The sequence below is a fragment of the Aphis gossypii genome, chromosome 2 (assembly GCF_020184175.1).
Source record: "Aphis gossypii isolate Hap1 chromosome 2, ASM2018417v2, whole genome shotgun sequence".
In the NCBI taxonomy this organism is placed as follows: domain Eukaryota; kingdom Metazoa; phylum Arthropoda; class Insecta; order Hemiptera; family Aphididae; genus Aphis; species Aphis gossypii.
Window position 1 is genome coordinate 64,383,266 of NC_065531.1, and position 11,572 is coordinate 64,394,837.

General features: G+C 25.4%; 2 protein-coding genes across 2 annotated transcripts; one reads left to right on the plus strand and one right to left on the minus strand.

Moving 5' to 3' along the window:
• Nucleotides 1-1,313: 1,313 nt before the first annotated feature.
• Nucleotides 1,314-8,411, minus strand: LOC114119092 (histone deacetylase HDAC1). Its single transcript, XM_050199346.1, has 9 exons — nucleotides 7,879-8,411; nucleotides 4,964-5,076; nucleotides 4,771-4,888; nucleotides 4,330-4,685; nucleotides 3,820-4,021; nucleotides 3,432-3,740; nucleotides 3,157-3,331; nucleotides 2,981-3,072; nucleotides 1,314-2,213 (listed from the first exon to the last, which is right to left on the minus strand). Exons 1-9 carry the CDS (start codon nucleotides 7,922-7,924, stop codon nucleotides 2,149-2,151), a joined length of 1,476 nt encoding a protein of 491 aa, XP_050055303.1. The 5' UTR covers nucleotides 7,925-8,411; the 3' UTR covers nucleotides 1,314-2,148.
• A 180-nt stretch (nucleotides 8,412-8,591) lies between these two features.
• On the plus strand, nucleotides 8,592-10,805 carry LOC114119093 (uncharacterized). The gene is made up of 3 exons (XM_027980558.2): nucleotides 8,592-8,814; nucleotides 10,332-10,418; nucleotides 10,478-10,805. The coding sequence occupies exons 1-3, from the start codon at nucleotides 8,716-8,718 to the stop codon at nucleotides 10,574-10,576; spliced, it is 285 nt and encodes a 94-aa protein (XP_027836359.1). The 5' UTR covers nucleotides 8,592-8,715; the 3' UTR covers nucleotides 10,577-10,805.
• Nucleotides 10,806-11,572: the final 767 nt, after the last annotated feature.

The following is an 11,572-nucleotide window of genomic DNA, read 5'->3' on the forward strand; positions in this document are numbered from 1 at the left end:
ATAAAAAATTGCACATATATTTTCATAATTTTTATATTTATACAAGAAAAATATGTGCGAGACTGCATTAAATTTTCAAAAATGTTGACCCAGTGAATAATTTTTAATCAGCATTAATAGACAATTTTTAAGAAATCGAAAGTTTCTAACCATAATATAAATAGTCCAAAAATTCAAAATATTATAAAAATTTTACCATGTAAAGAAAATTATAATATTAATAATTTTACACAGCGTTTTGGAATTTAATAATACTTGCAATAAACAAAATAAAAATAAATTAAATTATATAAATAATTATACATATAAATATTTAGTTCGAAAGGCAACAAATTTGTGTCCAAATGTTCAATATTAAGTATTTAACTATTGAAGTCTAAATTTGTTGTCCAAAACTAATACCATTGATTATACATAATAAATAAATTTAATATAAAATTAATAAATTATACATGTATAATCAATGCTAATACCTATATAGACATAATATAGTTTAGACTATTTTCTAGTTGGCACATATGAATGTGAAGTGTCATGTTTATGGTTCACAAGTTTTTAGCAAGATTGAAACATTATTTCTATGATGTTTAATTTTACGACTATAATATTAATATATTATAGTGTATAATCATTAATCAACAATTTATTCCGAGTTAGTATTTTAATAGATACCTACGTGGGCATGTGGTTACCTACGTAAATGCTATATCTCTGATTAGTGATTAATGTTTTAAAATTGGCCAGTCTTACTACAGCTATTTGAGACTAGTATGAGTAATTTTCAAATCTAATGTCTTATGTAAACTTTACTCGACATGAAAATATATCAGGCTCTAAAATATTATTAGCACTAGTCTAGATTTAACACTTGCCATTTTACATGGTATGAGACTTATGCTCATATCTAGATTTTACTAACCTAAAGGTTCATATTGATTTGCTCATTTAAGATCGCTGTAGTAAAGCACTTGATAATTTGTGTGAACAATTTTTTAAAAATTATTTGAAGTAAACCAACAAAAACTGTATTCTACTCCATGCATAGATTAAGACATTCCACTCTAAATTGTTTGAAGAGCAAATGAAGAATATTTGGATATTAAAAATATTAGAATATAACACTGGTAAAAATAAAATAAAAATATATTATAGAATGTAAGGAAAAGATGGAACTGGACAAATTAAAGAATAACATAACTAATATCTGATTAAGTTTTGGTTTTACATGTCCAATAGTTTTAAATTTAATGTATTAAATTATAAAAAAATAATACCAACCAATGTCATGAAATCCATTAAATAACACAGAGTAGTTATAAAATAAAGTAATAAATATTATTTATTTTGTTTTATACAAAAAAAATATATATATATAGTTATTTAATAGTACAAAATAAAATACATAATTAGGATTGAAAATCATTATCTTATATTAGATCTTACTAATTAATACAACTAATAAGACATAAGACTATTATAAATTTGATAAAAAAAAAAAAAAAAAAAAAAAAAATGGATTACAACTATATTATAAATAGCTGAGTTGGTAAATTTGTTGAAGACCTTATGTAAAAAAGTTTTCAAAACTGAAAACACGTAAAATTTGTTTGATTGAAAATTAAGATATGTTAGTCTGTACTATACACATTTCATACTTACCGGAAGTTACTAAATATTGTAATGATAAAAATAGTTTGAAAAAGAAAAAAATAATAATTGTTAACTTTAATAACCACAAAACATAAAAAAATGTTTGTTGTAGTTGAAAATTCATATAACACCGTCATCACATTCATTTGTTTAAAATGTTTCAGCTGCTGAATAAACTAATATGAATACAAAATCTAAAACAAATTGATATACCTAAATATAAAAATGTAGAAACAATGTTGTGAAAAAATATCTTTTGCCGTATACTCAACTTAATATCGCAGCTTACTTCATTTTTTTAAAAACTTACTAAGGGCGTTATTATTAGAGTTAACAATCATAAACCATAAATTAGTAACTATAAAAAAGATAATTTACTAAATTACATTATACCGCCCTAATTATATAAGTTTATATACACAAATGAATGACAATAAATCATTGTTTTACTTATTTTTTCAATTATTTACAATTTTATTATATATTTTTGTCATAAATTCACGACTTGACAGCGTCCTTTTTATTAGAATCATCAGAACTAACAGATTTGTCTTCTTTTTCATCTAAAACAAATATTTAAAACAATAATCAAGATAATATTTTAATATCAAGTGATAGTACTAACTTAAAACACCATTGAACCAATTATTTTACGAATAAAATAAATGCAATTCAAGAAATGTGTAGTAAATATTAATTAAAACACTGTCATTTATACATTAAGTCTTGTAAACAAATGCAACATAATTTCATAAAACTATATAAAAGATGTTCTCCTAAGTCATGTTAACTTTATTAGAAACTTGTAAAATCTACCTATCAATCCATTTAAAACATAAAAAAATATCTGAAATTGGCAGAATACAATTTGTTATATCACTATAAGTAATATTATACTATTAAATAAATGTTTTGTTTTTATAACTAATAAAATAAAATGTCAACACATTGGTAATATAAAAAATATTTTGCAATGCGCATGTAGTATCATGTATATTAGATTATATTTTTAAGAATTAATAAATTATTAAATAATATACAAAACCAGTATTTATAGGAAAAGATTTAGCAATCATATGTTATAAAATGGCTAAATTGTCAAACAAAATATTATATTGAAATACTAAATAGTAAACAGCACTTTAAAAAATGTATTTTTGACTAAAAAACGGAATATAAAATTTTTTTATCATGATATTTAAATTAATAACATCACATTAGTTGACATAAAAAGATGTATACAATAGGAATTAAAAGATTGGCATTAAGCCACTGCAGTATGATGGCACATTTTTGTTTGTGTTGAAAGATTCATATTAAAAATAATTACCTTTAAGAATATTAAATTCAGGTTCATCAACTTCCATCCTATTTGAATCCAAACGTGCTTGTTTTCTAGCAGGTGTAACAGTTTTATAAGATCTAAAACAAAAATAACACACACATATATATATATATATATATAATAAATATTATACTATATATAATATAAACCAATTGTCATACCTGTTATCTTTTCGACCACCACCTCCTACACCAGGAGCCATTCCTTCATCCTCACTATCACTAAATTCATTATCAGGTGCAATTCGTTTATCTGTAATTGATTGTGGATTCCTTTCATCTGGGTTAACATTATCTTCATCTTCTGACTCATTGCGTACACCATCTTCGGGGATAGCTAATAACAAAAATTAATATAGTAAATAATTAATTTAAAACTTGAAATTTATATTGAAAATTAACCATATAATTACAATTATGAGAATGATAAAATTTACCTTGGACTTGAACTCCTGGGGCATGAGGTAGCATTCGTAAATTTTCAAAAAGTCGGTTTTTAATTTTTTCCAAATACTCTGTAGCATTTGTATTGGTCATATTCGAAGGGCTAATATGAAGTTTAAAATCAGGCCCAAAGTATTCAAAATAGTCATTATACGGTAGTTCATTAGCGATTTCAGCTCCTAAGGCCACAGCTGTTTCATATGTCCAACATCGAGATACATTTCGGATAGTATAACCACCACCACCAACCATAAGAAAGGGTAAACCATAACGTTTCACAAATTCAACACATTTTCCATGACCTAAAAATGTTTATTTATAGTTTTTAAATTTGAATTTTATAATATTATATATTAATAATAATATACAAAACTGTCATACCTTTAACAGTTAGATTAAAGCATCCGAGTCTGTCTCCTGTAAGTGAATCTGCTCCACATTGTAAAACAACTGCACTAGGTTGGAAGGTCTCCATTACTTTTGTAATTATTGGTACGAATATTGATTCATAACTATCATCATCCATTCCATCTCTTAAGGGAATGTTAACTGCATAGTACTTTCCTTTTCCAGCACCAATATCCTAGAATAAAGAATATATTTCAATATGGTTATTGTATAATTTATTTAGCAGACAATATTAGAAAATTTTAAATTATATGTACTATACTCTTAAGGAATCTAGTATGAATAAGAAATCAAAATATTAATTTTATGCATAATATATTAAACAACTATATAAATAAATCTATAGAATTATGAAAATTATCATTAGTTAAGTATTCACGAGACATCATAAAAACTAATTTATTCAAATACTAATATTGCAACCATTGACAATTTAAACAAATTAATATGTTAAAAATTAAATTTCACTATTCATTAACTTACTCTGAGATCCCCAGTACCAGGAAAATATTCGCCATATTTGTGGAATGAAACTGTCATTACTCTATCAGTTGTATAAAACGCTTCTTCAACGCCATCACCGTGATGAACATCAATATCAATGTACAACACTCGTTGATGGTATTTAAGCAATTCTAATATACCAAGTACAATGTCATTAACATAACAAAAGCCACTAGCTTCAGATTTTTTAGCGTGATGAAGACCCCCTCCCCAATTGATACAAATATCTGCTGATTGCTTGTTTAATTTTACAGCTGCTGCTACTGAACCGCCCGCAGATAACTGACAAAATTCATATAAACCATCAAAAACTGGACAATCTTCACCCACATTAACTGTAAAAAAAATAACCGTTTTAGTTTTTTTTTTAAATAATGTTTACATATAGATTTGTTTAAGTAAAAGGGACAATATATTTACATCTTTGCATTTGTTTGTTATAGTCGTTCATATTATCAGGACGAATACTTCTTAAGAACCGTATATACTCATCACTATGAAATTTGGTCATTTCTTCTGCAGTAGCTTTATGAGGTCTCTAAATCATAAACATTGATTTTATAAGTAATTTAAAAATACATATCATCAACAATTAATATTAATTTTGACTTACATATATTTCCATTTTACGATATAAACCATAATTTAAAAGCAAATTATGAGTCATTCGAATCCTATGTGGTTTCATAGGATGACCTTGTCCATAATAATAGTTTCCTATGTCACCTATAAAAATGTACAATGGTAAATTAATTAAATTAAATGGTTGTTTGAAATTTATAGAAAAAGTTTTCCATCGATAAAAAACACCTCAAAAATTTCAATAACTTAATTACTAAACTACCTTTCAACAATAAGTATTTAAAAATATGACATTTAAAGGAGATGCACCCTACACTAAGTTTAATTTTTATACTTAAACAATTCATATCTATTTTAGATATTAAATGAAATGATGAATGTATTGATTTTTTTTTTTTTTGTGAATGTACAGCATTATTTGTCGAAATAATGCTTTGATTTCAAACTTTGAGGGTGGTTTCCAATGGATAAATGAATATCCTTAATCCATTATTCAGATATCAAAAGTGAAGGAAAAAAGGAAATTTTAGGCAAAACCAGTTTTCAACATTTTTCTTATATAGTTGTAACCTTGGTTGTAACTCAAAAACTGATCAATGATCACTGTAAATACTTTAAATTTTTACCAAATGTTTATATTTGAGTTATCTATATACAGTTAAGTTTTCTAAATACTTTGGCTTTTTTTTTAGCTATTTATAGGCACTTTAAATTTTCAATTTTTTTAAATATTTATTTTTGAAATGGCGATGAAAATATTTTTGTTGCCCAAAAATACTTGAAAATTTAATACATAGTTCCTCATAAGTTAGTCTTATAATGATTCAAAAATTATAAGAATACATGGGCACAACTTTTTGTATTAGTGTTTGAAGTTCAAATATTGACAAAAATTCGTTAAATCATGAATATTTGCAAATTATTTTGTAAATATAATTCATAAAAATGTTTGTATAAGTAACTGAAAAGTTGAAAATTTAATACAATATCTTTCATAAGTTTGGCTTACAATAATCATAAAAGAACATTGTGCACAATGATACCTGATTCAAATTTAACACTTCTATATACTATAATAGTGATCCACACGGCACCTAATGTACCTACAGCAGAGCAGTACACACTTGACCACACTTCTTTTTTAAATATAAATATGTTTATAAAAAAAATTGATAACTTTTATTGAATATGATACCTCATAAAGATGTATTGTGTATGTACAAGTATAAGATTAATAGATTAAATATGAAATAAAGTTTTAAATGATATAACTAATTTATAATATTGCAATGATTGTTATTTTCTAATTCTGTATATTATGAATCAAAACTGTTGACATTGTTGAATTATTTTAAATCTCTTATTGTACTTCTGTCAAAATTTCCTATCAAAAATCTTGACCATTTTTTAATTATATTAAAAATATTATTAGCAGAGCACTTATATAATTCAGAGGCATTAAATTTGTACTTATGGTTATAATATAAAATACTTACTGACCTAAATTAGGAAAGGTATATATTAACCAAATATAACAATAAATAATCATTTAATAGTACTTATAGATTTAAAATAAATAATATGCATTTTATTACTAGGTATTTTCTATGTATAATATAATATGTAACCATTTTGTTTGGATACCATACCAAAAGTAAGTAGGTAATACTTAAATTATAATTTTTTTAATTTATGTTTATAATATCTCAGAACTATTAAAAAAAAGTAAAAAAAATACAGCATTTTTAATTATTATCAATGATTTTTATTAAAAATGAAGAAAGAATTAATTTAAACAGTATTCATTCATTTGAACAAATGGCAAACATACACCAAAGGTAAAATGGTATAAATAAAAGGTTTTTTGGCTATTAAATATAATCATTAATCAATTAAACAAATAAAAATATAAAACAAACATATTTATAGTCTGAAGATTAATTTATTTTGCATTGTTATTTACCTACTTTTTATGTTTAATAAAAAAAAATATATAAATATACTTGAAAGCACTTTTTCAGAAAACTTTAGAAAATGATTGTATACAAATATTATAGTCAAAACTACAAGTATTTTTAAAATATTTATAGTTTATACTTAAACATAATATTTAATAAACTATACCTACCAAAACTGTGATTTAAGTTGAAATAAATATTTTAGCTAGCAAATATGTTGACTGTTGAGTATATTCAATTTTACACAAGGAAAGTCAAATTTTAGAATTTTTATTTAATCTTATATCTGGGTAAGAATTTTATAATTTTAACATAACAAAAAAGAATGATAATTTTTAATATATATATAGATTCAAGTTAAATGAATATGGCTGTATTTAATTTTATAATCATCAAAATTAAACGTAATTAAATTTTAATCTAGAGTAATTAAAGTCATCAACTATTATTAACTAGGTACAGTTGGTTCACAAGTCTTTTATACTTAAGATTTTTACAGATATAGAATGGATTAACTTAGTAATTTTGACTAAAATATAATAACAAAAATTAGACTACTTAATTAAAAAATGTCTAGTAATATTTTTAAGAGTGTATTAATTCTCTATGCATAGAAATAGTAATGAAAATTATAATAACAGGTACCTGACTATAACATTTTAGCAACTTAACTAAGTACTAAACCTCATCATTGTATGATTGATTTCAATATTAAATAGATCCAGTTCATATTAGACGAATATGTCATATAGAAGCACAAGGACAAATAGAAAAAAAAACCAAAACCCTAACAGATTACATGCATAATAAAGTTTTTCATGTTGTGTGCCGGTTTTGTAAGGACAATAAACAGACCTAGTAAACACTATTAAACTGTAGCTGACCTGACACCAAAACGAGTAGTCATATATATAGCTTAAGTGTCGGAGACATAGGACAATGACAATCAGTACTAACAATACATTTAACTAAAAAAAATGATACTCACTATCGTAATAGTAACAGACTCGTTTCTTGAACGGTGTGATAGACATTGCGGCGTCTTACGTTTAACTGGTACTTCTTGGAGTAATCGGTTTGTGTGCTTGTGGCGTACGGCTAACTAAGCCCCCCCAAAAAAAGCGCGGGCCGAAAAACTGGAGTTGAGGTTTCGGCGACGTTTACTCCGTCAAAAATACATACGTACGACTAACGGTGAACTGGGATATTGATAGTGTTACTGGCTGCACATGACCAGCCGTTGAAGAAAATACCGTGGGAAACGAACGAAAACAAAAAACCACGGTATAAAAAATAAAAAACCCAAAAACGTCGGCGCTGTTAACGATACACGAACAAGACTTGCGGACCAGTGAATATTGATAAAATAAAATTTAAAAAACTTTCGGCGTCGGCATCAGCCGGGAAATTATTATTATTATTTACTATTTACTATTTAGAACATCGCCGTAAACGCGAGTCGGAAACGTAAAAAACGCACCGTACATTTTGAGCAGCTAATGTGTTCAGAGCCAATCGCGAATGGCCAGTAAACAAACAAACGCCATTGAGATAAACAGTGCGGCCGCCGGGCCGATGATCAGATCCGGGGCCGTGGCAGCTGCGTTTTGCAGCTGCCACGGTCACATTTGGTTGGCCAACATGGTCAAGCATATGATCCTTATCTTAGCCCGAGGTCGCCGCCGTCTCAGGTTATTTTTTGTTATGATAAAAATATTAAAAAAATAATCGGATACGGCCGATACGGGTTGGAAAAAAATTACCGCGGACGAGAAAGACGAGTTTTCCAAATTTCACGCCGTTTTTACATCGGAGTGACTTCAAAATGTGGTACGAAGCCTTACCTTCCGCTATCATCGTATATGTGCTGTTAAACATACCCGACAAGATCAACTCTCTGTCGAATAAATTAGTTTACGATAACGTAAGTATCTCTTAGCATTTCTTAGTCTCTTATAAAAAAATATTGCATTTGTGAAAGAAATATAATGTCGTAATGTGGATAAATAATAGGGTAATTGATATAATTTTGAATTAATCATATCAAGGACTGTAGAAATATCTAATATTTCTACTTGATAGATTTCCTCTCCATCTAAAATTTAAAATGAATTTATTCAATATTTTACTTAAACCAATATGGACCTACAGAATCCAACTCTAGGGAGATGCCAAAAAAATAAACATTAACAAAATACAAGTTATTCAATCAAAAATACTTTGATGTCACTTATGCTCCTCTATACGTCTCTAATAACACTCTTCATACCGACCTACATATACCTTTTGTTAGAGAAGTTGCAAAACAACTCTAAAAAATTCTAAAAGACTCCACAATCAATTCAACCCCCTTATTTCTGAGCTATTCTCAAACTCCCTTCTAGGTTATACTATAAGGAGACTTAAGCGAATATGGCTCAGAGATTTCCTAGTTGACAAACTAGCTGATCTAAGGGCGCCCATAGAAAAATTCTCAAGGGGGGACAACATTTTGATTTATCAATCCATTTATAAATAGGAATGGCTAGCTGTATATCTATGATCATAAATAAAATATAATGGATGTTTACACAGACATTTACGTAGGTATCATACAATACACAATATTTTAGAAATGTATTAATTTATTTTTATTCCGTAGAATAAAAAACGAAAAAGTGTGTTGTTATTTATAGCTAATAATCTGATTTTCCACAGTAAATAAACCGATTTTTCATATTTAATATATTATATAAAATTCTATCTAAATAAATAAATAGATTCTGATCACAGTACACAATTTTTTTGTTAGTACATAATTTGAATAATGTAACTACTAATTCATTTATGAAACTTTCATTTTGCATTTGTAGGTCATAATTTTCATTCTTCAGTATTTTTTAATTAAATTCCGCCATTAATCTTTGAAAACCTTTTTTTTTGTTTTTCACAATTTTAAAAATTTAAAAAAAAATTTTACGCAAGATTCAAATTCAATCAACAATTTTATTATTAATTTTTTTTATTAAATAAATACAATTTTATGCATGTAAAATGTAATATACTAATGTATAATATCCTATAATACCAATAAAATAAAAAAAAATTAATTAAAAACCATTTTAAGTGCACTTTATACTTAATTTTTGGCATTTTATATTGCATTTTTTGACTTTTTAATGCATTTTTTAAGGTTTTTTAGTGCATTTAATTCATAGCCCTACAAATGAGTGATATTTGCTTAATGACTGGAATGTTTTAAATCTGCTTATAGGGTCTCATATTGCTTTTTTCCAATATATTTTATGCATTTTAAACTTTTAAAGTAAAAAGTAACCAAATTCTAAGTATAAAATTCTAATATCTAACATATGTTTTTATATTGTCCCAAATATACTTAACAAATAGCATAGATTTGCATTGGATTATATAACAAAGCAATTTTCAAATTTATTATTCTAGGTTTACAAACGTGATGTTAGTCAACCTTGGCTTCAAAGATATTATGCTAGAGATTGGGAATTAACTGGTGATCCATATAAGGCACAAGTAATATTTTATTCTATTTCAAAATTGTATGATAAATTATCAAAAATTTTATTTTTAAGGGCCTTGAATGTTTACCAAATAAGCCTACAGTTACTGGAATTGATTGGCATAAATATGGAAAAGGACCAAACCATTCATTCTATGGAACTAAACTGTAATAAAAATTAATTAACTTTAAAAATGAATTGTAGCTATAATAAATGTTTTAGAAAGTTGTATATGGAAATTGTGAAAACTATATATCTTACTAAGTATAATTCATATGTAATATAATACTGAAATATATTCTGTATATATTTCAATAGTTTATATTTTCTTTTATTTCAATGAACTTATTCATTGATGTAATATAAATAATTAACATAATTATATAACTGTAATAAAATATTTATTAGACTTATTTATTTGTTTATTGATAAAATCAATTAACTTATGAATAAATATTCTTTTAAAAAATAATATGAGGTATAAAACAAACTTTAAATATTAAATAACATCTAAACTGCCTGATTCGTTTGAAGAATAATCATATTTTCAAGAACTATTTAAAGTGATTTAAAAAGAAAAGAAGAAAAAAGTGTGACAATTGAACTATTGGTTTTTTATTTGTATCTTAAAAGTACTATTCTATATGTATATCTATATAAGTCTACAAGTCATACAATTTTTTAAATTATTTTTTTAAAACTCCTATTTTTTTAGTCATAACAAACATACTTAAATATGATGCGCAGTTTATGTGTTATAATGAGAAATTTATGATTTTTAAATATTTATAGTTTATATTAGTTGTATGGATTACACATGTTATTTGTTCATCTAAACATAATATAACTATGTTCTGAATTTTAAGGTTTAAAAAATAATATATAATTCTCAGGGATGGGGTTAAAAAATTGTAGAACTGAACTAGTAGGCCCCTGAATCTAGTTTATATACACAGTTATGTACGAGTAAATGCCAAAAACTCTCTCCAATTAACCATAGCTGATAATGATATACTCATTTTAAATTTAGCAACATGTGTATCAAAATAAATATATTTAGTTAATTAAATTTTAATCTAGCTCTAAATTAAAATACATTAAATATATTCCTATAAGTATTACTTTATATTTTAAACAAAACTCTAAAAATGTTAAAACAAGGGAATG

Coding starts and splice junctions, on each gene's coding strand:
- LOC114119092 (XM_050199346.1), bottom strand. CDS start 7,924: ATGTCTATCACACCGTTCAAGAAACGAGTCTGTTACTATTACGATA. Junction 4,022..4,329: donor CTGGTACTGGGGATCTCAGA/GTAAGTTAATGA, acceptor TCTTTATTCTAG/GATATTGGTGCTGGAAAAGG. Junction 3,332..3,431: donor CCCAGGAGTTCAAGTCCAAG/GTAAATTTTATC, acceptor TTTTGTTATTAG/CTATCCCCGAAGATGGTGTA.
- LOC114119093 (XM_027980558.2), top strand. CDS start 8,716: ATGTGGTACGAAGCCTTACCTTCCGCTATCATCGTATATGTGCTGTTA. Junction 8,815..10,331: donor ATAAATTAGTTTACGATAAC/GTAAGTATCTCT, acceptor TTATTATTCTAG/GTTTACAAACGTGATGTTAG. Junction 10,419..10,477: donor GTGATCCATATAAGGCACAA/GTAATATTTTAT, acceptor TTTATTTTTAAG/GGCCTTGAATGTTTACCAAA.